At 45.3% G+C, this 27,769-nt stretch overlaps 1 protein-coding gene across 1 annotated transcript in view; it reads left to right on the plus strand.

Annotated features, from left to right (window-relative positions):
* wwox (WW domain containing oxidoreductase) overlaps nucleotides 1–27,769 on the plus strand; it is a 246,105-nt gene that overhangs the window by 43,439 nt on the left and 174,897 nt on the right. Inside the window, exon 6 of the mRNA XM_023810755.2 lies at nucleotides 21,128–21,216. Coding sequence (XP_023666523.1) covers nucleotides 21,128–21,216 — 89 coding nt within the window. The remainder of the gene's footprint in view (nucleotides 1–21,127; nucleotides 21,217–27,769) is intronic.

The following is a 27,769-nucleotide window of genomic DNA, read 5'->3' on the forward strand; positions in this document are numbered from 1 at the left end:
GCCCAGCTGGTCTCCTTGCTCTGTCTGACCCTGTGGGGAATTTGAACTTCATCTGAATAGTGGCCACTTATCAGTGTCATCTGCAGAAGAGCTGGCCTTTGCTCATGCTGCTGTGGTTAGGTATCACCAGCACCAACTGACCAGTCAGCCCCACCCGCGGATGAGTCATGGATGGTTCCGGTCTCTCGTGAGGGACTGGGAGGGGGTTATTCTCAAGCTCTACAGAAGCTGTCTGGCTGACTAGCACACACTGTCATTCCCATATCCCCCCAGCCAAAGTGCCGAAGATGGGATGTGTGCAGAGAAGGTGTGAATCGGTCCAGCCGCCCCCCCCATGATGCCGTTGAGTGTTGTCACGCACAGATAACACGCCGTGGGAAGCGAGCGCTTTCTCGCTGGCTTACTGGGAACAGGCTTAGGCTGCTGTGCCCAGCAGAAAGGGACGCCGGTTCCTGTGGAAGTCTTGCTGAGCCATAATGGGACAAGAAGGTTTAAAATAAATAAATAAATTTACAAAAAAAAGACCGGGGGTGGGGGGGTTCTTGGCTAGTTCAAGAAAATGTGCAACCTGGTAGAGCAAATGAAGAGCTTATTAAGGACCGAGCTCAAGACCCGTGGACTGGCTCCTGGTGACCAGGTGAAGTTCCCCGAACTTGGGGCTCAGGCCGGTGAAATGGCCGTCAGCTCCGTCGTGCTCCTGGCCAGAATGCTATCTTATTTAACAGTGCGTCTATCTACAGTGTGGACTTGGGCAAATGCGTGACAGGAGCAAGTCTTCCAGTGCAGGCCGGGAGCTGTGACCTCATCAGGCTACATCAGATTATCAGATTGTTTTTTTTCCGTGTTGTTGTAACCACCGAATTTGGTGCGTGTATGTCGTGCACACCCAATCACGAGAGGCTAAAGAGGAGGGTATGGCAGGATAAGGGGATGTTTATGTCACCACAGACACGAGGAAGTCCAGTCGTCATGGGCAGTTGGGGTCCGCGGGCTCCGGCAATCAGAAGCATCCTGACTTCTGTGATAAAAGTTTTCAGGTGTGTAACAAAGTGATGATGGTGTGAAAACGGGCAGATGGGCGGGACAGCAGCACCTGGCCGCTCGCCTGTCTGCATTTCCCCTCCATTATTGCACTTTCCCAGTCTATCTTGTTAAAAATATACATTTTGCCATTTTTCTTTTCCTCCTTTTTGTGGGGAGTTGTTCTCAAAGAGCCATGTTGCCTTTCCAGGGCTGGCATTGCGATGTGCCAGGAGGGGCCACTCAGCTCCGTAAATCTGTCTGATTGCCTGTGGCGGGATATTGACTGTGCAGGTCTGGCCGCAGTGGCCAGCTCTGCGAAAGCACCGCTATGAATTGCAAATCCAGCCCATAACTCAGAGGTAATGCAACCCTTAGCGCTGATTCCTGCGTCATTTTTCTGCATTTGGGATGACGGGTCAGGCGCTCAAAGAGGCAGGTTATTGTTTTTGTCCGAACTTTGATATTTTTCTTTATTACTGTGAGATCGGAGGCTGCGGAGGGGAGGCTCACTCACATGGGGGGTGTCTCCCTGGTGATCAGGCCACCCCCCCCAAACCCGCAGTTCCGTGGCCTGGACAATCTGGGGGTCACTCTTCCTAAACTGCTCCACCTCACAGTGGACTGGTACTTTCGGAGAGCAGCATCTCCAAGGGGCTGCCTGGTGTCAAAGAGCCTGGGCCAAAACGCTACTGGGTCTCTGTGAAGCCCTATTTTGGGCTGTCTCTCTGGGTTAATTAGATATCCAGTGTATTATTCTGCTCAGGGTTGGGGGCTCCTGGCATTGTAAGCCCACTGTGTCTCCGCACCCCACCAGCGCCGTGCGGAGCTGACTGCTCTTAGCGGAAACGGCCAGGGGAAGCGGGCGTAAACAAACAGGGTGCGCTGAACAGTTCGGGAAATGCAAATTCGAATCCCTCCTATTATTTTAATAATCGGCATTTTACTGCTTTGCATGGATCATTCGTTTGCAAACCAGGTTATTCTGAGAGTTGGGCTCAGATGTAATTTCATGGTTTAAGGAATTTATACCTTGAGCTTAATGAGGAAAATGGGCGTTGTTTTCGGTTACGTGCTATTAGGAGTCTGGCTGGTTATTCTCATAACGCCTCTCACCGCCCGGCGTTGCCATGCGCTGTGCTGGTACTGGCAGCCGCTCTCGGGCAGAGTACCTTGCCTTAGGCGCCGAACGGCGTCAGTCAGTGAGTGATAGAGCGATGCTCAAGGATGCTTGACAGCCACATTAGGGACAAAATGCTCACTTTCTACAAATATTTTTGCACTGATTGCCTGGTATGTTGTTGAATCTCAGTAATACTGTCAGAATCTGTATGGAAATGGTTCTCATTCTGCTTGTGAAATATCACATTACTCAAGTTCAATCTCCACTGGAGGATAGTGCCTGTCAGATAGATTCATAATTATAAAGGTAATAGTAAATATGGGACATTATTAGGGATGCACCGATTCAGGTTTTTTGACTCCGATACCGATTCCGTTTTTTGGTGTATGTGGATCTGTCGATACCCGATACCGATCCGATGCCATTATTGAATTTACAAATCATACACCTCACTATACAGAAGACATCTAGCCTGGCTTAAATTTAGTTTTTCTAACTAAACTTACCTTCCCAAGCTAAAATAAAGCCAATAATAGCATATAAATGTAATTTAAAATTGTAAACCAATATTTTATTAACAATATAAATATATACACATTTCAAATGTATATTTCTTAATGAAACAACTTGAACTTCTTCAACAGTCAAAAAATAAATATATTATTACAACAACTTATGAATAAATAAATGAACTTGAAAAATTAAATTGAAAAATGTAAATAAAGTATAGCTGCAGAAGCAGAGCAAGTAGCTTCTTCAAAGATAAACTAACTACAATCATTCACTAATAACAATTGTATAAGCAAGTATTTGTGCAAACAGTAGTCTGAAATATACAGTTTTACTCCAGAAGAAACAATTAACTTCAACATAGTAGCCTTTCGTGCAGTCTCACACCACTCAACCTGACTGCCATGAAACTTTAAATAAAATGTAGCAGCTGCACCTGAGAATACACAAGTGTAAAACATTAAATAATGAATCATCATTCATTAATCAAACATTGTAAACCAAGCAATTGGCCGGGGCCCTCAGTTGAAGGAACCCCCCCTAAGAGTCCTCAATGCACAGCAGGAGTGGCAGATTCTTTTTTGTGAAAACAAGCATTTCTGCTCTTTCTGCTGTAAGTCGGTTTCTCTTGTCATTCAAGATGTCAGACACAGTGCTAAACAGTCGCTCACTCTCCACACTAGTGCAGGGGGCACACAAGTATTTGGTGACAGCAGCTGTAAGACCAGGTAAGCGCTGCCTGTTGACTCCCCAGTATTGGTATGGGTTGTCTGAAGTAGCAATCGTTTTCTCTGCAAAATATGCATGCAGCTGCTCAACAGCAGGGCCTGAACTGGTTGCAGCACCAGGATCATCTGATTCCTCAAGAATTTGATCAAACTCTTTCATCAAGCTGCTCTTGCTTGATGGTGCTGCGGTCTCCATCCGTGGGGCCTTTTCTAGTGGCTCTGCAGCTTCAGATGCTTCAGCTGTGATGGCCGTAGTCCTACAGTCTCCTTCTTGTAGTTCCTTCAGTAGTGCTTCTTTTGCATACTTTGCAGTGTCTGGATTTGTAAAGTATCTAAAACGATAAGAATACATTGCTTAGACTGATATGAATTACAGATTAAAATGCACACCTCATACTAAATTGCCACTAAACAGATTTTAGGTTGAACAAGGCTATTATTTTACTTTAAAAATATTCTGTTCAACACAGCATCATATTACATTTATTGCAGAAAAATAATTATAGTTATAGAGTAAATGAAAGATTCAACATAGGCTTATATTATCACAGATGAATTTTAAATCTTACCTGTCTTTATATCTAGGATCTAGCAGAGTGGAGTAGGTATACAGGGGTTTGCCTTCCAGTGTTATAAAGCGCCTTTCGAGAGCTTGTAGCAGGGTTCTTTTCATTGTTTTAATGCCCGTGTCTTCATCACCTTCTCTGGCCAGGAGGCGCCTCAGGACAGTAACTGCTGGAATGACATCTGCTGTGGAGGCAGTGGATGAGCTCACCTTCCTGGTTAGCTCTTCAAACGGAGCTAAAACAATGCTTGTTTTTTCCATCAATGCCCACTGGTTGGCTGTCAGTGTTGATGGCAGGTCGTCATGGTCTGCAATGTAGGCACAGAGGGCTCGTTTCTGTTCCAGAAGGCTTTGGACCATTATGTAGGTGCTGTTCCACCTTGTTTTTACATCCTGTTGCAGGCGTTTAGGCTCCATCTGCATCTGCATTTGAATGTCTTGCAGACGTGAATATGCGAGGTTCGAATGTTTAAAATGCCCCACAATTTGTCGGCAACAGGCAAGGACCTCACTCACACTCCGTTGTGACAGCAGCCCCTCGTCCACTACCAGCTGTATTGTGTGTGCAAAGCAGCCCAAGTTTCGCACGCCCAAAATGGCCATTGCCCTTTTCATGTTCCTTGCGTTGTCCGTAAGGATGACATGAACGTTACACAAAGGAATACGCCATTGATCAAGCATTTGTTTTATGGCAGCCGAAATCGTCTCACCGGTGTGTGAGCCGTGAAAGTTTTTGGCTTGAAGCATGGCACTGTGAGGAGTGCAACTTGTGTCCAACCAGTGAACTGTTAAACTTAAAAGAGACATGGGACACACATCTGAGCTCCAGATATCCGTTGTGAAGCTCATCGCGGTCACATCTTTTATTTGTTTTGCGATGTGATCACGCACTCTCTTGTACAGTTCTGGCAGAGCGGTTTCGGTGAAATACTTTCGCGATGGAATGGTGTACCTGCTTTCAAGGAATTCAATTAAACGACGGAAGCCTGTTCTTTCAACAAGGGACAATGGTTCACCATCCAAGACAATACACTCCATAATTTTTTCTGTAATCTTGGTGGCTTTTACACTGTTTGCTGGGTACTTCTCCCGTCTCTGCAGCGATTCAGATAATGTCAGTTGTTGTTGCGCCGTGCCTCCTGCCCCTTTACTTGAAGTCGCCTGTTCAAACTCGGCATGCTCTTTAACATGGTGTTTTCTGAGGTGCTTTATTAAATTTGTGGTATTATATGTTGCCGTGCTACTTCCACCCCTTGACACTTCAGTTTTGCATATATTACAAACAGCTGTAGAACGTGCTGGTGTAGCTACAGTGAAATACCTCCATATCGCTGACTCTTTTCGTCTCTCCATCTTTGAACTGCTGCTTTGCTCAATTTTAGCGGCGAGCTGTGCACGCGATATGGACGCGTGACGTACCGCAGTGCAGCTCAACTAAGAACATGGATCGGCCCCGTGGATCGGCCGTACTTGCCGATAGCCGATCCACATATTTTGTCTGGATCGGGACCGATATCCGATCCAGGTATCGGATCGGTGCATCCCTAGACATTATGTTGACTGTCCTGATGTTAGGACTTTTCCAGATGCATCTTGTGTTCTGCTAATAGGTTAATGGAGCAACAACAGGAACACTGGACAACACTAATCTCCAATAGTGATATGTGGACGTGACATGGCCCACGCTCAATACTGCAGCTTCTGTCCTTAGTCTGAAACCTTATTGGGACGGTCCACTTAAACTAGCTATTGTGTTTCTTCACTGGAGGCTGTTAATACGTTTGCCACGTGCAGGTAGAACCCGCACAGACCCCCTCAGATCCATCCCTCGGTGTCCTAACCCTTCCTTTGCTGCTTTGTGCCAAAGGTCCCTCTAACAGCAAATGAGATTATGTCCCAGAATTAAAGCAGTAACGCAATTTGTCCACAGTCCATCATTTATTCGCTGTCAGCTTCTGTTCCATTGACAGTCTTTGATTTGTTGACCTATGAACCCCAATACCGTTCACCGTGTGCCTTATTTACGGCCTTCTTTTTCAGGTGTTTGTTACCACGCATGTTGTTAAGCGTGTTCCGGGAGGAGCCGGCGCGGTGTTTGTTACCACGCATGTTGTTAAGCGTGTTCCGGGAGGAGCCGGCGCGGTGTTTGTTACCACGCATGTTGTTAAGCGTGTTCCGGGAGGAGCCGGCGCGGTGTTTGTTTCCACGCATGTTGTTAAGCGTGTTCCGGGAGGAGCCGGCGCGGTGTTTGTTACCACGCATGTTGTTAAGCGTGTTCCGGGAGGAGCCGGCGCGGTGTTTGTTTCCACGCATGTTGTTAAGCGTGTTCCGGGAGGAGCCGGCGCGGTGTTTGTTACCACGCATGTTGTTAAGCGTGTTCCGGGAAGAGCCGGCACGGTGTTTGTTACCACGCATGTTGTTAAGCGTGTTCCGGGAGGAGCCGGCACGGTCAGCCACATTCACAGACTTTATGGCTCCTTTTCCAGTCCATTTCAGTCTGTCAATGCTGCCCTGCTATGTTAGGAAAGAAACATCCTGTTACTAATGAAGTTTGAATAATGCAAAATAAATACCTTAAAAAATACAGCCTCTAAGAAAAACCTGTTAAAAAGCAAAGTCAGAATAACACAAGTGTAAAGTTAGATACTGGCAAGTGAGCCTTCTCAGATGAAGAGCTGCTGTTTCCTCGGCACCTGAGAAGAGGATGTTGGGGTTTTGTGGGTCCTGGGGTGGGTCAGCCTTAATGGGGGAGGGGGGGGGGTCTGTTTTCTTTGCCTTTGTACAGTTTTCCTTCTCCAGGTGTAACCACTGAGAGGAATAGAGCCCCAGCCCAGCCCTACAAGGACAGTCTGCAATTGTACAAACGCTTCTTATAAAAAAAAGGAAAAAAAGCAGTTAAAATAGGGAGTGGGGGGGGTGACAGTTACAGTCCATGATGATCCATTAGTGCCTCCTCCTGAAAAGGTTTCAGAAGTGAGGTATTAGAATGACAAATGAAGGTAAGTTCCAGCAGTGATAGATCAGCCTGAACGCCCCCCCCCCCCACCCGGCCAGCCTACCCTCCCTCAAACTCATGATCCTTAATTAGTGATCTTACAAAGAGGATGTTTTTTAAAAAGGGTAATGGAGAAGTAATGAGAGCAGAAAGAGGTCCAACCCCCAGCCCTCTTATTTGGCAGCTTGATTAATTTATTTCTCCTTCCATCGCATCGCTTTAAGGCCGTTGGTCTATCATATAACTCTTCTGTTGTAGCCCGATGTGTACACACACACACACACACACACACACACACACATACAGTAAAGCCCTTCACGTATCTATTAATAGGACAGTGAAACAGAAGTCAGGGCTGTGTTCAGTGTCATTTTCATGTTAAAAGTTAAGCGCTGTCTTGAGTGAACCACATTGTTGCTTCTATGTTCAATCCACATTAGCACCTCATATGATGGGCAGTGAAAAGCTTTTTGTTTCATTGAGGTAGTTTCAGAATTCTAGGTGTGGTTTTAAACCTAAATAAAATCAGGTTGTTTTAATGAGATAATGGAAAGCTTCACCTTCCAAAATCTACTTCTAATCCCAGTGCTGGAAAAACAAGGGGACGCCATTTCATCAATGAGGTAATCAATCCTTATAAACGGAACTGGGGATAAATACATGACAGGGGTCATATTTTGGGCGGAACGGAGCAGATAGTGGGCTAATTATTTGTGCTATTTAATGCAATGCAGCTCAGTCCTCTGTGCATTAAGGGTCCATCTTGTAATGAAACATTGCAGTGTTGCTGGGGTGTTTGTCTGAAGGGGGGATTAGCTTAGTCATTATGTTCTTGTCATGTATTCATTTAATAAATGTGAGTCATTGTTTTAGGATAACTTTCATTTCTGATGATTACTACAAAGACCCAGATTGGGGCTTTTGTTTGAGATAAATGTAACTTCATTGGTGGAAAAAAATGATTTGGGAGTCATTGTATATAAAGTCATTAAACAAAAACAGGCAGAAGACAAACAAACAAAAATATATGGCTTTTTTCAGGATGCCATATTCTCAACTGTTGAGTTGCCTTTACTAATTAAGGACTTGCCAACCATAATAAGATGCAATAATAGCAGAACATGATTGTGATATATTGTACATAGTTTTTGAAAATAGTAAATAAGTCAGGCTATTATTTTGCATAACATTATTCAGATACAGCCCTTATTAAAAGTCTGGAAGAAGGAAAAAAAAATTAAACAATAAGTATTTCTTCCTATTTCACAGTAGGCTTCCACCGGCCTGGCTTGATATGTGAATTATGCATTAATATAAACAGAACGTTGTGTGCTACAGGATATTGTCCCAAATAATATTTTTTTCCATTTAATTTGCAGCTTAATCCTATTTTAATTACCATGTGTGGGAGTGTGAGTCTCTGTCCAATTCAACTTGAATACATAAACGTCTTACCATTCTCAAGCCGGGCTACTTTGTGGAAAAATAAACAGATGGAGGTGTTTTCCGCTGTCACTCCCTCATTTTTTTTTTCTTTGAGAATGTAGATAACGCAGTGTTACGTGTTGAAGGTTGTGGAGATCAGACGGTGTGACATTACCTTCAAAAGATTGGCGTTAAATTGAGGAACTCGCTCATGTAGGAAATGAGCCAATGTTTCTTACACTAAACAGGGGGGGTGTTCGGGGCGGGGGGGGGGAGGGGTCGCTGTGTGTTTTTCTATTTTTGAGTGAAACTGTGTTTCAGAACTTGCCTGCTGTTTGCGGAATCGGTCTACCATGTTGATGAAATATAAACATTTTCTAAGCAAAAGGGAGACGTATTAAAAAGGTTGAGACGTCGCTCATTATGAGTGGGGCAATCAAAGGTAGACTCATTATCGTACTCGTTTATTTTTAATGGGAATCTTGTAGCTTAAAGCCCGGTTTGCTCTTGATAGCAACGGAAGCTCAGAGCCAATTAGGCAGCGGACTCCCCTCCTAAACGAAGAGCAATGCTGATGTCACTGCGATAAAGAGGGCCTCATTCGCATTTCTGTTTTAAGATTTTGTGTTGATTTTGGGAGCTTTAATGAAGGTGCAGATTTCATCACTTCAGTCTGTGTGTTCACGTTCCCTGACAACTGGGGGATGCATTCAAAGAGGGGAAGATATTGTAATAATACATTACTTTGAGAAACATATTTGAAAATTAAAAAAGCCACGATAATTTTCGACTAAAACCGATAACATTCAATAACAAAGCGTTTGAAGCATCGCAGTGATGCGTGAGGTGCTTTATAGCACTAACTGTATGTGTCGTCTGAATAAAGGGTTTTATTAATGGCGTGTTTGAGATTGTACAATCCAGAGAATAAAATATATTGTGGCTAGGATGACAACTTGGAAGATCAAAGTGGCTCCTGTCAGAGGCGTTTCTTGTGTTTTACTTCTCTCATGCTGAATAGCCCTGTTTTCAATGGAGGACAATCAAATTTTCAAAGGGAATCTCAGCATTACCAAACTCCCTCATCACCCCCTGTGGTCACGTGCACCGCTTGGAATCCGCTTGTTTTGGGTCCTCAATTAGACGAAAATCTCATCAGAAGTAAAAACACCCGACAGGATATAGAATGCTGCTTCCTTCCAAGTGAACCTTCTTCTGACTCTTGCAGCTGAAAGTTACTGTGAAATTCAAACAACGTTTGTAAATTTGTTACATTTTTTCGCAGAAAGATGAACATTATGATTTCTAAACATGACTTTATAAGCAGCTGTAATCAGAATCTGGCACACACACGGAATTCAATTGCTTATTTATGTTGTTTCTGATGCAAAGCCGACTGCTCAAACTGCATCTTGAGCAGCATGCTGCAGGAAATAATTCACAAATGAACAGTCACCTGGCTTATGCTGATCAATTAATTTTAATTTATCGAAATAAAACTTGCATTTATGGAGTAAAACTCATGCATTGATAGGATGCTTAATCTTACAGCAGAATATGCCATAAGTTTTCTTTTTTTTTTTTTTTGGCATAATCAATTGGTGCTAAATCGAGGACAGTTTGTTTAGGCTGTATGTCTGTCAGTCTAATGTCGCACGCCGGCAGCCCTCCCTTGCAGAGGCGTTGGGGTCCTCCGTCTTCACATCACTTCTGTATAAATACCTTAATTGGCAGCAATTGAAGCAGAAATGTTTACAAATTTCTTTGACTTAATTTAAACAGCAAAGAAACACCGAAGGATTTTGCGTTGTTTTTTTAAATGCCAAAACCGGTATAAAGCTTTATAACAAGATTTAACTGTAGATTAAAAGATATTTGATTCGTAATATAGTGCTTGCTAATTAAGATTAAACATTTACATGAAATCGGCCATTTAAGCCTTTTTGCCCGATTCGTTATTACTTTATTTGTAGGTGGTGCTTCGTCAGTCTCTTTCGAACTGTTTTCAGTTCTTTTTGACAAACTTGACAAATTCGTAATGCTGCAAAAGCCCAGTGCTGAATTGCCAAATGAGGCCCATGTAAATATGTGATTGTTAGGGCTTATTTGTAGCTCTGAAATATTAGGGCGTAATAGGAAATTGTATTAAAATGCAGCCGTCAGGGTACTGGGGGGACATGGCACACAGCTTTCGAAATGTGCACAGTATGCAAACCTGCACGTAGTGGCGAGGCAAATTGGGTGTAAATCTCTCAATCCCTCAGACGATGAAGATACATTATTTCAATCTCCATCATATACAGATGCAAATTTAGATTTCTCTCATTGTACACTTTTCACTATGAAAAAAGGAGAGGAAGCAGACAGAAATTGCACTAAACATTTGAAGCCGGTAAATGTTCAAAGCAAAGCACTAAACCCTAATTGTACGGATTAGAAGGATATATTCCACCATTGATAGTGTTTAGGATACGTCCCTCGTTCATGAACACAGAGCAACAGTAAAAGGTGTCTAGTAAGAGTATGTTTTCTTTTTCCCTCCGGTGCATAACATCAGTACGTTTCGACATTAATCGTTTTAATAGGAGACGTCCCCAAAGTCAAGCTTTCAAATGGCAAATTACGGATACGGGGTATAATAAAGTACATTCAGACTCGGATGTGAACTCCAGATGAACTGCGGATCGGGACCCCCGCTGGCGGAGGCGTCGGCATTTACGAGTATATAATCTCCAGCGCTGTTTGCGATTGGCTAGGAACCTAATTTCAGTGGCGCTGTTAAGGTGAGTCGTAATGCTCGGCCACGCCCCTAATATCATTGGCTAATGGCGCCAGTAGGCGTGTGCGTGATAGATCGATCGATTTAATCCAATTAAAATATTTAAACAGTGATCGTATATTCTGTGTATTAAACTAGGCCTGTAAGTGCTGTAAGTCTTATAAATTAAATATATCCGAAAATTAGGATTCAGTAAAATGATCACATATCAACACAATTTATGCATTTAATGTGATTTGTGATTTTTTTTTTTGTCACATTTTCAGTCAAATGTTTGTAATTTTCATTTGGCCTTACAGTGCTTACCGGGGTCGCTAGCTCAGTGGTGTACACCCCATCCGCCTTTACAGGCGGAGACACAACAGCTCTGTTCGGTCCGCTTTCATGGTCAGCTTTATACTCATCACTCACTGCGATTACATGCACAGCTAAGTCGAGCTTCGGTTATAGCTCGACTACTCCATTTAATCGGACCACTGTCCTTGTCCCACTATACATGTACGGGGAGGGAATCGATTTATTGACTCCGCTTCAATAGGTGGCGATATGGCTCCTTTCACTTTTGTTAGGATTGGGATTTTCCCGGCTGACCTATTACGTCAAATACGTAAAAATAATAAAGTTAATAATAATGATTGCAAGGACAAATGAAGTGACACAAGCTTAAATTGTGTTCTGATCGGAGGAACAGATACAACAGGATCAGGATAGCATAACAAGAAATAAAGTATTTTGTATAATATACTACGACAGCACGGTATTGGAGATATTTCAGATATTGCAATGTGTTTTTGATGTAATAATTATTGGGGTATTTATAAAACAAAAAAGGAGTTCAACATAAATTTGTCACGAACCCGTACAGAAGTGGTTTAAACAGCAAAGATGAAAATCATTACGATGAGAACCCGCATGCAACACTCATGCAAAAGCAGCGGAGATAAACTTTAAACTGATTTTTAAATGTTTATTAGATAATCTTGAAAAGGAATTAATAATCATTAAATTGCAAAACTTGTTCGTTTTTTTTCCTACAACAGAGTAAAAATGTTTTAGCAAGACTTAAAATATCTGTACCAAATTGAAGAAGAGGAAAAAGTCTGATCTTAATCAAATTGACTAGTGATGGAACATTTGGGTGTGCATAACATGTGATGTTATTAATATCGCATGTTGTCAGTCATACTACAGCCATTTTTCGAATTCAGTACAAAATACTCTGCCTCTGTTATGATGTTATTCGGCATTGGTACCAGTTTTTACGCCAGTGGAACACCAACACCTTGAAGTACCGTACTTTTGGTACCATCTCGTAGTACCAAAAGTACCGTACCTGGAGCGGTGGAAAAGCGCCGTTTAGCGGTGAACTGGACACCTTTACATTGTTGTACATTTCTTAAACAGGTTAGCGGCTGAACGTTGGTTTCCCTTGTTCCCTTGACGTCATCCGTAAACACGGTGAAATTTTAATGCCTGTTGTTTCAACAAAACATAATCTCACACCTGCTTAGGTTCCAAATGTATTACGAATATGACCGTTTTCGTTTTTATTTTTCATTTTGTGTATCCATTTTCTACTGCATGATGTAGCGACTTCGGTTTTTGCTCTTATTTGAATCAATTTGTATTGATTGTCAGTTATTTCCCCCCTCCCTCCTCTTAAAAACAGGTACTTTCCTTGGGAAAAGTCATGACCATTTCACACGAAACGGCGCTCTTCCAAAACGTGGACAGGGGACTGCTTCCGTGTTCTCACGTCATCTTTTCTCTATCCCAGAACACAAAATTTGATTTGCAGCTTGATTTTACGGAACGGGTGGAGAAAAGGCAAAAATCTTTCAATTATCTGGCTTTCATTTGGAAGGAACCATGTCAGAGAAAACAGAAATCAATTTATTATAGACTTAACCTGGGAAAATTGCATATTTTGCCTTCATGTGCTGAATAGACATTTTTCACTTTCCTCAGGAGTAGCTGGACTTATTAATTGTTCTGTATGTGTATGTATGTGACACTTTGTGCTGTAGGTACGTAGATCCCATTGTGTGGGGTTCCAATATTTGTATGCTTATAGACTTATATACAGTTTCATAGCTATTATTTTAATCAATATGATAATAGTTCGGTAGTCATACTGTATGTATATTTGTTCTGAAAACATTTCCAAAAAAAAATAAAAATGCTGCAGTGTGTGAGATAAAGTCTGAGAGTGTGTTGACACCTGGGTGTGTTTGTAGGAGCACCCAGCGTGTGTAAGAAGGATTGTGCAGTGCACAATTAAAGGTTCTCCTGCAGCTTCTCTCGGGGAGGGGGGAGATAACGGGGTGGACTGCGAGGTGAGGTGTGAACAGGGCGGGGGCGGTAATTCGGGTGGTACTGGTAGGCTGAATGGAACACTCAGCCGGGTGGAGAGGAGATTGGACGGTATTTATGAACAAGTGTCATAATTGTGACAGCATGATGAATGAGCCTCATGCTCTGCCATTTTTCCTCCTTTTTTTCTTCTTTAAAAAGTGTATCATGAAATACAGCCGTAAAAAGTTGATGAGCAAATTTTTTGTGGGTTGGTCAAGGAAAGGTCACTGTTTTTCTTTTTTCTTTTTTAATTCAAATTTTTCCCTTTCTCTTCTCAAAGGCAGCCTCCAGGAATGAAACAGCAGAAGTTATTAGGTCTCGTTCCTAAGTCACTGCGCTCCTGTGTCCTCACTGCTGATCTCGGTCTCAGTTGCATGTGTCTACGTGAACATTGCAGAGGAGGCTGTCGACCGAACTACCCAAGAAGCAGCAGCTTAAAGAGACACTAAATATAGGGCAGATATGGACTTTTACATGTCTGTTAAAATGTGCATTGTTAATATCACCAGGTCCCAATGTGATACTGGATTATTAGACCTTTTTGATATCTTTCTTACAGTCAATCCAGAGCCACTGCACTGAACCTCTGGAGTCTCAGGGTGGTGAGGGAGTGGGAAGTTCATGCTGCCAGTAGCCTGTAACCGTTTAATGGGTCAGTGGAGTGTCTTGCCATTTCATTTGGTGTGTCTGTGTGTGTGTGTGTGTGTGTGTGTGGGGGGGGGGGGGGGGTTGGAGGCTCCATCTCATCGCTTAATTTGATTGAATCGGAGGGCCAGATTTCTAATTGCATTAGCGCTGCTCTCCGATGTGAGACATCAACCCGCCCCCCCGCCTTCCCTCTCAGTTCACCGGCGTGAATCTTCTTCCTTCCGCTTGCAGTTTTATTGCATTCATCTTTCAAGTCCCTAAAATGTGTCACAGTTCGCATCTGTGTCCGGCCCCCTCATTCCTTACTTTATCCTTTCACTAGGCCTTGCCTGTCAGATCAATAGTGCCATATAGTGGTTATTGTTACCTGTTGGAAAATAACTGTTTATGATGACTGTCAACTGCACGAGTGATGCTGGTCCTTCCATCAAGCTGTTGGTTGAGCGACTTGTGCCTCCGGATGTGCCTTCATTTCCATGTGGCATTTAGACATGTTAGAATACCACTCCACTCCCTGATAAAGATCACTGTACAGTAATAAACAGGGAGAGACAGTGAGAAGAGCTCACTGGACAGGTGACGGATTTGCCCTGCGTACTTGTTTGCTGTTTAAGCTCATGGTGAAAAGAGGCCCCTGGCACAGAGGGATCTGGTGAGGACCCAGTGGTCAGGACGTGCTGGGACGTGCCGAGTGGCTGTGGTCCGCAATCCCAGGGCCCGATGGGACACTAAAAACACGTGTGTCCACCTGCATCGGGGGCTGGATATATCACTGATAGGCTGGTCAGCTCTGTGAATGGTGCCACATGGATGTACACAGGTCCACTGTTGAGTCATGAGTTGTGCAATGGCCCATAAATCATTTTTAAGCTAAATCTCCTGTGTAGTTTAGTATTTTACTCATGCTTGCTTTCATCAGATTGATGTGGTGTGTCAGATGCTGCCAAATAAGGAAAGAAACAAAGGATTCTGCAAATGAGCATGTTTGTAAAATGCAGTTATGGACTTTTTTTCCCCAGCTGTAACTGCAGGGGTGGGACTCGGCTTTTGGGTTTTGGGTGGGGCTACCGGAGATGGCAACGCAGAGGGCGAGCGTGGTGGTGGGGGGGGTGGGGGGGTCTCACGCCCTCCTCTCTGAGGAGCTGCTCTTCCAGAACCGAGGGGTGATTTTCATTCTGGACCAGATTCCCAGGCACCCCCCCAACCCCCCCGCTACAGCGAGTGTCAGAAAGGTCATCCACATGTTACGGACAGCTGTTCTCCCTAGGAGATGGGCCCGGCCGACATTTTATTTCCCGAGAGCCGTCAGCGGTCACCTGGTACGTCCCCATAACCCTCCCCGACTGTGATCGACACCTTCCTTGGTTGTTCTCCCTTTGTTACCATTGACTTTTAGCTTGAATGAAGCCAGTTTCTGTTTTCTTTTTGTTTCCGAAGGCAAGTCCTCCGAAAGGTGCTCTGTCATATGGACGTACTCTGCCCCCCCCCCCCCCCCCTCCCCAAAATCACCTTCAGTGACCTACAGTTCCTTTTAAATATAATTTGCTGCTAAGCTGCGGTCCATGAACATGGAAATGCACATTTTCTTTCCTTGCTATTTCTAATCGTGTGGGTTTTTCTTTTTTTTTTCCCTTCATTGCCGTGAAAGGTGAAATAAATGGGAGGAACTTATTTAGCTAGTAGAAGTTGCTGTTATCACCTGCGCCATTCCTGACGCGCACTCAGCAGTTATTCCCATGTTAAACTGCCACGGCTCTGGCGGCTTTAACTTTTCCTGCGCCCTTGAAGCGCTGCGGAGTTGTCAGCCTTCTCGTAAAATCGTAAAATTCCTGAACGATTGCGCCCGCACTTTCCCCTCTCTTTTTCCCCCGAATCCCGGCCATCTGTCTAATTGTTCACCTCTATCGCTTTAGTGCTTTTTACATGCTCTCCCCAACCTGCCCCCTCCCTTCTCCACCACCCTCTTTCCAGGCAATAAACTTTATTTTCTTCGCAAGACTTGAGTCTGCAGGGGGATAGCAGGCAGCCAGGTTGCACCTCTTCCTTTTGGGCTTGCTCCAGCCCAGCCTGGCCCGCCCCCTTCCCCCACCCGTGCCTCCTTTCTTCTTTGTGCAGACACTTTCCGTTCCCCGCACCGTGTATCTCGGGGGCTCCGCCACACACCCAGATCCTCCCCCAGTAAATTGGATTAACGGCTCCGCTGATAGGGACGGGCGGTGGCGGTAACGGCCGCGTCGCCCCGGATCTTTCCGCTCGTGCCGTATGTCACGTTTATGCCATGTGTGCGCCGGCTCAGCCCTGCCTCTTTTATGTGACACTTTATGGCAGAAGATGCATGCCCAGCTCGGGGCGTGCGTGGCGACGCCCCCACGGCACGCGGTTCAGCGGCGGTTTCGACATGGGTTTGCGTCGTGTGTCTCAGTGGTGTTTCTCTAGCCTTGTTCGTCACTCACGGTTCTCAGTCTGCTACTCTGTGGAATGAGAGTGCTCTGGTATTTGGGGGTTTGCGTGTCTGACGTGCATCGCTGACTCTGCTGTACCCGGATGAGAATGAGGGTGTCCCTCTCACATGCTGCTCTGCAAAAGAGCTGTGGTTGTTCCTTGTTATTCATTCCATTTTTAGCGTCTGTGTCTGCACACGCTCACTCTTTTGCCATTTCCGTTCTCCCAGTTCAAGTGTTTGCCACATCTAAATAAATGAATTGGTTTCTTCTTCAGATATTTTTCATTTATGGATGTTCAGTTGGTAGAGGAATGTATTTATGAAGTGCTGCTCATTTTGTAAAATCTATTTTCCATGATGAATAGTTAATGTTTACTGTTTAGTAGGAAATCGATGTCGTATTTTTGTTGCAGTGCATCATAGCGTGTCATGCCGTGTTGTGTGGGATGGGTGCAGAAAGAGCCGAGTTGTGAGAAGTAGATTCCTGGCAGAGCTTGACCTCAGTTACTGCTGTGGTCCTTCTTTCAGGGGCTAGTTGGGATTGGGGTGGGGGGGGGGGTCCATGCATCAGTTTGTCATCCACTAAATGGGGTCGCGGCAGCTTCGTAATTGAATTGTGTAATGGGTGTAATTCACCGTGTGTTGCAGAGTATCTTCAGATCTGCAGATTTGAATCTCCTGTAATAAGCCTAAAAAGAATGGTCTGATTCTCCATTTGCTCTTGTGCTGAGCACTGAATGGGCTGCTGCTGGTGTCTCAGGCTCAGGACTGCTGTTAATGCTGAGTTATGGAATCGGGCTTCATGCAGCCAGCAGAATTGTGTCCCAGCTCCATCTTTTTTCAGTCAGAGACCTGCTATCAGAGCGGTATCTCCCCACAGGAAGGGACTGTCCCACCAATGCCGCCAGCCTGATGATGGGAGAGATGCTTGGCAGTTCGCAGTGGTTGGTGGGTCTGCAAATGGCCACTCGCATTTCACGAATAGTTGAACATCCACAGGGAAAGCTTCACCCTAACAGGGTCCCTGTCACACTGCTCTCGGGATGGATGTTGCTGGGCACTGCTGGTTCTGTCTGTCCCGGTAATATATCTTTGACAGGCTGGCGACTTGTACTCTGCTCCCGTTTGGTGCTCGGGCCCAGTCTCGTGTGATGGGGCTCGCTGTTAATCATCAGTACTAATGGCTACCGCTGGGTTATTAATGCCGCTGGGAGAGAAAGTGCGGAGGCCGAGATAAGTACCTGTCATCCGCCAGGTTAGCCATTTAGGGGGATCCGGGGTCTGTGTGGGGGGGGGGGCATGGGGCGGGCGAGCGGGGTAACACATCATGGAAGTGGCTTTGTCTTACAGGCGATTTAACGTTGCTGTGCGAAATACAACAGCCCTAAATCTCCGTGCCGAGCAGCAGTCAGGCTCCTGTTTTGTTAACAGCCCGCTGAAGCTCAAAACGCAGTGCGGAAAGATATTTTAAAGACGTGTGTTTCTTCCCCCCCCTTAACGGCGACACGCAGACCATTAGTCAGCTGGCACTGTACAGTAGCGCTTAGCGTCGCAGAGTGTATCCGTCAATGTAAACGGACATGCTGATGCGGCCTGGCTCCCAGGCCCACGGTACCGTGTTCCCCGCCTCCCTTTGTCAGGGCTTCGTTCGCCGTGAGTCACAAGACTGCAGCCATCTTGTTCTACCTCCAGTATTTAATGACACAGAATGGCTCTTGACGTTCTATCTCCCTTGTATTTAGTGGGAAGAACAAGTGTATAACCCCGTCTCTGGCTTACTGTGAAACAAATCCAAATATGTATCTAATACATAAAACAAACAGAACAAAAGAGCAGGTGTTAATGTCATCCTGCCAGACGGCGTGAGACAGGCCCTGACATCAATTAACACCATTTGCAAACACGGCCGCTCTCTGATAACATCTCTGCGAAGTTTGAGGTGCCCCCCCCCAGGTGGCCGCTTGACTCCGCATCTCCAGATTATCCATTATTTCCAAGTTGAGCGAATCCTGGAGACTAAAGTTAATTTTCTGAAATAAGGCTTCTTATTAGGCCGGTCCTTCGCTTGCACTGACAGACCGGGCTCTGTGAAGGAGTCACATGCCGGCTCTGGGGGTGTTGGGATGGGGGGGGGCTCCTAATCTCAGCCCACGAGCCCCTGCTCTGCCGTGTGGGGGTGTCAATGTCAGGGACAGCCTCGGAAGGACTTTCTATCATAACGGTACACAGTAGGAACGCCGCTCCCTCGTTTTTAATTTGAAGACGTGGTTGTTAACTATTCATCAGTCTGCCCCCCCCGACGAGGGACCGGTTTCTGAAGGCTTAGTCGCTGCTGTGCTGTTAGCCCGTTTGCTGTGAGCTCATTGGGGGGGGGGGGGGGGGGGGAGGGGCGGGGTGGTGTCTGATACCTCATCCAGTGGCAGTTATGTTTTTGTAAACTGTTTTCTTTAATTATGAGCTTTTGTTTTAAGTCCTGCTGAGTCGGATTTGATGTGGAAGTGGGGAAATAAAGTGGTGATACTGGAAATGGCAAATGAAAGTGCCAAACAGTCTGGTTCCACACACCACACCCCGGACTCTGCGTGTGCCATCCAATCAATTTGTATCTATTTATTTATCTTTTTTGTGCAATATTTATTGTACATATAATCATATTCACCCACTTCTGTATGTTCTACATAAAAATAAGTATAAATCATTTTATGTGATACTGTGTGTTATCTGTTTTTGTATTTTGTGTAGCTGTGTACCGTAGAGTCTAATTATTTCCTCTGGGATAATGAAAGTTTTCTGATTCTGATACTGATTCTTAGCATCTGAGAGCTGGAAGTAAATACGGCTGGACTCCTAACCGCAGCTCTTTTTGTCATCCTAATACCATCGCAGGCTCACACTGATCAGTCGCTGTCACGGCCAGAGCTTAGGAAGACTGCAAAAAGGGATCCATCATTGCCCTAAATTTCCAAAATGTGATCTAACTTCGTCTACAATGTGCCAGGAGTGGCCTGAGAAGACAAGTAATGGGCTTTTACGTGGGATTTAGATGGTGGGGCTGTGCTTTCACTCCAGACGGAGTTATGGACCCGAAAAGGCATCTCCAGCTGACTCATAACAAGCGGAGGCTGCTCTTACACCTAAAAGGCCCTTCATCATGCGTCCTGCTTTTGTCATCAATATTTTTATTTTGGGGCCTGTTTTATATGCCATTAAAGAACATTACGATGAGCGCACTGTTTCTTGTGAGCCGTTTCCTCCCCACTTACTGTCAGTCTAATCCAGGTGAGGCGGGGGTGTCGCGGGGGTGTATCGGGGGTGTATCGCGGGAAGCCCTCGCCGTAACTCTGCCCCGGACTCTAATTTAGTGTCCGTGCCATGAGGATCAGATTGGTACACGTGCAGCACTTCAGCACGTCTGGGTCCCAATGTGACCTGAGCCGGCAGTCTGGTGTGGTGCTGACCACCCCCAGGGAGAGGGGGTGATAGTACGCCCTTCCACGAAGTTAGTCTGTAGGAATGACAGCTTGTCCCGGCTTTCTGGAGTCTGTCCTGGAAGCTCTGTGGATGCACATGTAGATGCAGAGAATAACAGACACCAGAACACTGCTGCATATCCATTTCTGTAAACACTTATCAATTTTTAATCATAATTAGTTTCCTCCTTTATTGTGGCAATACAACAGATGGTGTGAACCAAACTGCTTTAAAAGTGATATTTTCACAATGTCTGTAATGCTTATTGCAAAATGATAGCACATTCTTCGAAGGCAGATTATAAAGTTCTGCCAATTTACTGACGTGTTTGTTACCCAAAAACAGAAATATTGCTGTCAGTAATCGGTAGTTTAAGGCAGCTGCCATTTTGTTATATGCCTGAATGTATTTTTTGTGTCTTTGATAACATGCACTAATGCTTAAGAAGTTTTTTTTTTTTTTTTTTTTTTTGCTGATCTTGGTTGATATTAAAATGTCAGTGCAAGTTTTGAAAATCTGTTATGGAAATACTGCAGCTAAATTGTATCTGAACTGTTGATGAAATTGATATTTCCATATATGCTAAGAGAAAAAAAAAGTTAAACATCTGTAAATGACGGGTTCTTACTAGTACACTGAAAGCTCACATTTGGATTTTGCCTTTAGGCAACCATGCTGAACACGGGGAGCATGCTGAGTGTTCAGACGGCCTGGGCAGGACTGGAACCTGTAACCCAGGGCCTGCCAGAAGACAGCTCTGTCATCTCACATGCAAAGTGTTGATGTGAAATATTTTTTTTGGTAGGGATAGGAGGAAGAACTTTACTGCCGTGATGAAATCGTAAAACCACAGAGCTGTTATTCAGCGTTGGTACTTGTATCATTATCATCTTAAAACTGGAGATAATACCCTAAATGACAGTGAATCTCATGTCTGGCTCATAATGTAGCAATAACCTTCTCTGAGCTTCACCAGGCCTCATTCATTTTCATTTTTAATGAATAGGATTGCATAAACAGAACAAGGAGGTTAACTCTATTGTGCCTGGTTTGCTCTTTCCGCAGCACAAAGCCCAGGTAGAAGCCATGGCCTTGGACTTGGCCTCACTGCGCAGTGTCAAGGAGTTTGCCCAGGCCTTCAAAGCCAAGAACCTGTAAGTGACTGTCGGAACAGGCGCTCGCTCCCTTTAGCAGCTGTGGGTAAGATGTCCAGCAGCCTTCATGGGGGACGCACGGTTGTGACTGGTCAGTTCACCTGTCACGTAACATGAAGGCCGATGGCTTAGACAAGGTTTTTGAGTGATGGGGGAGGGGTGAGGGGTTTTTAACCTTGGGCCAATATTCATTTAAGGAAAATCGCAGCAGAGGTGTTTTCACATCAAGGCGAGCTAATTAGAGCAAGAGCCCAAGAGGATGTGACCGGGATGTAATGCCCATCCGTCAGTATTAGCCTCTGCGCTTGCACTCTCCCACCCCCCAGCAAACATCTTGCTTTGCTGTTTTTAATCACCATGCTACCCCCGCTCTGTGATTGCCGAAATTATAATAAAGTCAGCTTTCTGTCTCGGTGTGGTAAATGCCGTCCACGCTTTCGCGATCACATGTCCGTAGTGGGTAGGCAGACCCTCTTCACTCCTTGGCTGGAGGGAAATTAAACTGGGGAAAGGTGCAGGACCAGGTCATGGAGTAATAACAGGCGTGTCGCCTGCATTATTCCGCTCCATCCCCAGTCAATAAGCAAAATAATTATGTGAGACTGATTCCTGGAGAGTAATAAGTCCTTCACAGCCCCCTGGTTAAACCAATTATAGCCCAGACCTGATGAAGTTATGTTTTTTCCTTGACAGGAGAAAATAGAGATGGCATTCACAAACGCTTCCTCTGGTCAAGCTTCTGGAGGGCGCTGGAGAGGCCCACTGGCATCAGGGCTATAGGCAGAGTGATGCCGTTTTTTTCTGGAATGCGACTGATCTAATTGGCCTCTTTGGCTGGGTTCTGCCCCATGTGTTTGGTACAGACCCCAGGGTCGGCTGACGTCTGCGTTGGCACATGGTTGGTGTCCGAAAGACTATAGCTGATGGTACACTCTTCGAATAATTGCATCGTAAACACAAGTTGAAATTCAACAGTTTAATCCATTTTTTTTGTTTTCAGTAGATAATGCTCTTAAGTAACTTAAATAAAGCTTACTCATTGAGACCCTGGAGGAAATCTGGTGCTGTGTTCTTTATGAGTAAAGGGTAGAACTGTAGCCAGTGTAATTTGTTTGGGATTAAATTATGCTAAGCATCAGTAATAATAACCTAATGGACCAGTATGAGGGCGGTAATGGTGGTATCTGAGCTGGCTGTATAGAATCGCGTCTGTGTCTGCGTTTTGTATATCTGCCTAACGCAGGCTGGCAGTGCTTATACAGCTGTGTGCAGTGTGTGCACAGTGAAGGGCTGTGAGCACGTCCTGAAGGTCTTCTCCGAGGGCTTTCCAGGTGTTTGGACAGAATTGTGTGGCAAAGTTTAATGGTGGATGAAAGAGGGGATCCGGATTTTCTTCACATCAGACTCCCATGATTCCCCCTCCTCGTGTTTCATTTCTTGATGCAGATTCTCAGATGTAGAAGATTAAATGTGAAATGTACAGGAGGCAGAGGGAAGACACAGGGAACGTGTTCCAGAGCATGTGTGACTTCCTGTGTTTGTGGGGCAATGCCTTTGCATTTAGTCCCCCAAATCTGCAGCTGGATGCAATGCAGTTTCTGGGCATTTAGGTAAGAGGATGACAGCTAGGGTTACAGTACTTGTGGTGCCGAACCACCAGGGGTGCCTCTACTCGGTGGAGACAGGAAGGGTGCAAATCCCGGCTCCTACAGACATTCGCCCCAGCTCAAACAGACCTTTGCAGTGATGATGTTTTCAACTTGCCCATCTGTACTGTTTAACATTGCTGCTGTACCACCTTCAGCTTGTTGGCAGAGATGCCCTCATAGCGTAATTTTCTGGGTTAAAACAGCCACTGAGGGGTCGGATTTGGGCAGCCGCTCATGGCTTGGTGAACACGTCACGCACCGTATGCTCTCTGAGACGGGAAGCTAAATTAGCTTTAAATCAGACGCGGTACAAAGCTTGTGACAGCTGGCTGCTACTGGGCTCCGGCCTGCCAAAGCTGGCCTACTCGCCTTCATGGAGGCCATTAAAGGGTTCCAGAGGGCACTGTCTGCGGTGTGTCGTCCGGCTGCGACCAAGTTAGCCACGAGCAGAGCGCATGTCACTCAGGCACGGCCATCCGGACAAGAATTCTGCCTCGGTCAGCTCGCGGCCAGCTTGCCGCGCTGTCCATGTTGTCCCTTTGTTTGTATTTCGACCCCCCATGTGTCCTCAGCCAGCCGGGGTCCTTGACTGGCCTTCTGGGAGCCCCCAGGGCTCTGACCGCCATGAGCAAACCCTCCGGCTGGGCACCTTGTGCCAAGACCCTCCTTGGTCAGCAGCCAGCGGCCCGCGCCTCATGGCCTGGAATTGGTAATGAGGGCTCATTTCCCACCCCCCTGATTTAAAACCTCTCTTTGTTTCACTACTGAAAGTGAACCCCGTGCCAAAGGCAGTTGAGGGTTGGAAACTAGATGTACTATACTTTTGTTCGTTGGTAACTTACAGAGGGGGTGGGGGGGGGGGTAGGTGTGGTGGTTGGTGGGGGGGGGGGGGGGGTGTGCTATCCTGTAAGATTTTCTCTCTGCCATGGTTCAGCGGCTTCTGGAGAGACACAGTCAGGCATGTGCAAATCCACCCCCGTTTATATACCATTGCCTCTGAAATGGATCTTCTGAAGGTTCATAATAGAGTCCGATTGCATTTAATAGGAAAAAAGATTAATCCATTACCTGGAATCCATTTGGGACCCAAATCATTTATTTGGCCCAGTGACCCTCACTGAACGCTGAGATTCTGTGGAAAAAGTGAGACTTATTCAGACCTTGTGTCTGGCCCTTAACGTTGGGCCCCCCTGACCCCAGTGGTCCCCCGCCTTGCCCCACTGATCCACACCCTCACACCTCACACCTCACACCTGAGACCCCTGGCTACAATTTGACAGGGTGTTTGAAAAGTGTAACTTCGATCCAATTTAATGGCTGTTCAATTTTGGCCACTCACTGAAGATTGATGGTATTATTTTGAATGTTCTTGAAAGGCTAGATGCTTCTAGCTGTTTGATAATGTCAACAACACCTGCATCACACACACTACAAAGAAATAAAGGAGCAGAGGAACTCCTCTCTGCAGGTGATGAATTTTTAATGTGAAGTTCAGCTTTTTTAACAGAGCTGACCTGTAAATGTGAGATCTGGTCACTTTTAGACAAGAAATGTCCATCATTCAGAGTCAGAGCCCAAAAATGATGTGTATAATGTGATCGACTGTTCATTTCATGCTCTGAAGCTGAAAGCTGGACTTCATGGTCTTCATGAGCATTGGTCCTTTCAGGAGATCCTGGAGCTCGAGAAAACCCATGTTAAGTAAAGAAGGACACAGTAATCCACATAGGAAGGTGGACATCGAGGTGCGAGTGGATGCGTCTGTGGTCCAAACAGAGGGATTCGAGTTGCGGGGTGGGATTTGGTCGGAGGTGACGCAGACTTGCTTGGGTCCATGCTGGGTTTTGACTCCCTCATTTTTTCCACAGCCTAAAATGGCTCCTCCCTGGCTGGCGTTGAGTCTGGGAAGGTTGTATTTCTTCATTAGCTATTCCCCAGGCCCGAGGAGTCCCACAGGATGTCAGAGTACATTAATTTTCATCAGAACATGGATCCTTTCAGGTGTGAATGGCAGTGAGCAGCTGTCGAGGGGCCTTTCTCAGCTCTATTACAGCTCGTATGTCTTCAGGCACAAACACACAAAATCATTGTCATTGGCAGGTGAAATGTAATCAGAGCCCCCCTCCTCACCAACACCCCGCACTCCCTTTTTTCTTTTTGAATCATTTGACCTCTGGCATGCAAATGTCAAGTTTTTAATTTCTTTTGCTCCTTTACCCGCCTGGCGATCTGACTCGCGTCTGCTCCCCAACGTTTAGGAGGGAGATCGTCGTTGCTCTTGTGCTGCGGCCTGTGTTCCACAGTCTGGGCCATTACCGTCATCTGATAGGGCGTATCTGTTGGGGAACAAAACAAATTAGAAATATATAATAAAATGTATATACGGGGAAATTTTTCTGTTTTCCTCTTACGTCATGTAATAAACACGTCAAATGACCCATCTAATTATACACATCACATTGCTTGGCCATTTGCATTAAAAATCCCTGCACAGTCAAATTATTACTAGAATAGCTTTATGCCATAAACTGCTTGGGGGGGGGGGGCGAATCCAATTAATACACTCTTTTAAAAAGATCCATGTATATAATTTTGTGTGAGCGTTTGTTGCTTGACTGTGCCACAGACTGAGCTAAGGCTCCGTGGAGAATTCACAGACACTCTTAATGACCAAAGTCCAGCTTAGATTGGAGTAAAGCATTTGCTTTCTTTATGGGGAGATTATTATTGGGTCAGGGGTTGTCCCTCCAGGGCTTTTTAAAGTAAATATATTGTGTAATTCCTCCCTGTGCGGTACTTACTTCTCCCAGCTGATTCATATACATATTGCACATGCTCGCATAATGGCTGCGGCCCAGAGAAGCTCCGACGTGTTAATGTGTTGGAGGGGAGATGGCGATTATGTAGGCTACACTATTAAAAACATTTGTTAGCTTTCGCTCGTGAAGTGAGAGCTCCATGGGGCCAGCAGTAAGGCCACGTCGTTAAATTACAGGCCCGTTCCCCGAGAATTAGCCCTGCGTTATGGGAGGGAAACCAAAACCAGGATCTCGCCACTTCATCGTGGCTCCGGCAGACACAGCAGGGATGGATTCTGTTGTAATTTTAAAAGCAGTCTTTTTCCTTTTTTGTTGTTAATAAATAAACTTGTATTTAAACAATTGGTGTATTTTGAAATCATCGTTTTTCTTTTCCTATCAAGGTGAGCTGTCCCCTCGATTTGACTCTCTTCAGAGGTGTGTTTGTTTCTTCCCTTGTAAAGTTGAACAGCCTATAATTTTTCTGAATAAACTTGCAGTACAGCAAGGAGTTACATTTGTGATTTTATTGCTTTTTTTATATGCAAATTCCAAATATTCCTGTAACTTTCAGATGATAAATCTTTACAATTTATAATTTGTTTGGAATGGATGGTTTCTTTACTGCGGCCAGACTCCAGACTGCCCATCTGTGCACATTTCCCCCACCCTGAAAAATAAAAATATATCACTGCTTGTAAAGTTTGAGTCTGTAAATTAGGGTGGATATAAGGACTTTTGCAACTCCCTGCAGTTACTTGCTGAATCCATTCATGTATTAAGAAACTGTGTTGACCTTCGATCAAATCTCTTGTTTCCTGCGTAGTTTTCTTATTCCTGTCTACGTGATTAATAGCTGCATAGCAGCGCAACATGACAGCTGCCCTTTGTTTACCGTATGGCTGCTGTGCGCCCAACACGACGCGTTCAGCAAGGATAAACTCGCCATAAGGCGAACTGTCCTCATCTGGATGGTCCAGGGGCTGCTGGTTACCACCAGTTACAGATACACCCGGGTATCAAACGAATACTTTGTTTTTCTGTGCAGTAAAATGCCAAGCACAGTGAGACGCACGTGGCCGCCTGTCATGGCGGGGGCTCACGGTGCTGTGTCCTCTGCCCCTGTGCTCTGTGTGAACACAGGCGTTTTACGTCCAAGTCAGAGAACGTGATGAGTGGCACTCCTTTCCAATGACAAATGGAGGCATGAAGGCAGTTGGACTTGTCACACTGACAGTGTTTCTCTGGACTGTCATCTTTGTGTATTTACCTCCAAAAAGGTCTTTAACATCTGTGTGTAACTGATGTTTTCTGAGTAGTTTCACGAGATTGGGAAGCGTAAAGATTAGAGTAGACAGCTATCATTGTTTGTTAAACTGGGATTGCCCATCAGGCCTAGAGAGGGGACAGTGCGAGGTCACCATCCCCTGGCGTGGGCAGGGTGGGTGAGGTCTGTGCCCGGCTGGGGGCCTTTCTGTGTTTTTTTCATAACTTATGTTGGTCAGGTGTCTGTGCTCCTATTGGTCTCCATGTTTCCACACGTCTCTGCTGGTATTGGTCTTTGGCCCATATTTCTTATCCTCTTGGAAGCACCAGAAACCCCATCCCACTCTTTGCTTGCCAGCCTCCGCTTTTCAACAGGGATATTTAGTTTTAGCACACACCTTCAAAAAGAAATAATTAACAGGCAATTTGATTAAATATTATTCTCTGTTGCTGAGAAACATCTGCAAGTGTAGCGTTGGTTGGAGGTGCTTGCCCAGAAGACAGATGAGTGTTTCATGCAGATGGTTAGACCTCAGCTCGCCGAGCAGTTAGCAGAGAACAGGGGAGCCATTCAAACCGCTCCTGTCCCTTGGCACCTTCTGGACCTGGAATGTCTCACCCGCGGCAGCTTTTCTGCCTTCTCTACTCAAAACAGGTGAAACCTATAACCGCACCTTAACCGTTCTTTGAATTGAAATAAAACATCTTCTGCGTAACCTAAAATAAACAAAGAAGCGATGGGTCGTTTTCTAGCGAGACAAATATGCCTTGTTTGACAAGGGTATCCATTTTCACATGCGCCAGGCCCCTCCCCCGTTTAAACCGCCGGCTGGATTCGTG

Source organism: Paramormyrops kingsleyae, chromosome 11, assembly GCF_048594095.1.
Source record: "Paramormyrops kingsleyae isolate MSU_618 chromosome 11, PKINGS_0.4, whole genome shotgun sequence".
Lineage (NCBI taxonomy): Eukaryota > Metazoa > Chordata > Actinopteri > Osteoglossiformes > Mormyridae > Paramormyrops > Paramormyrops kingsleyae.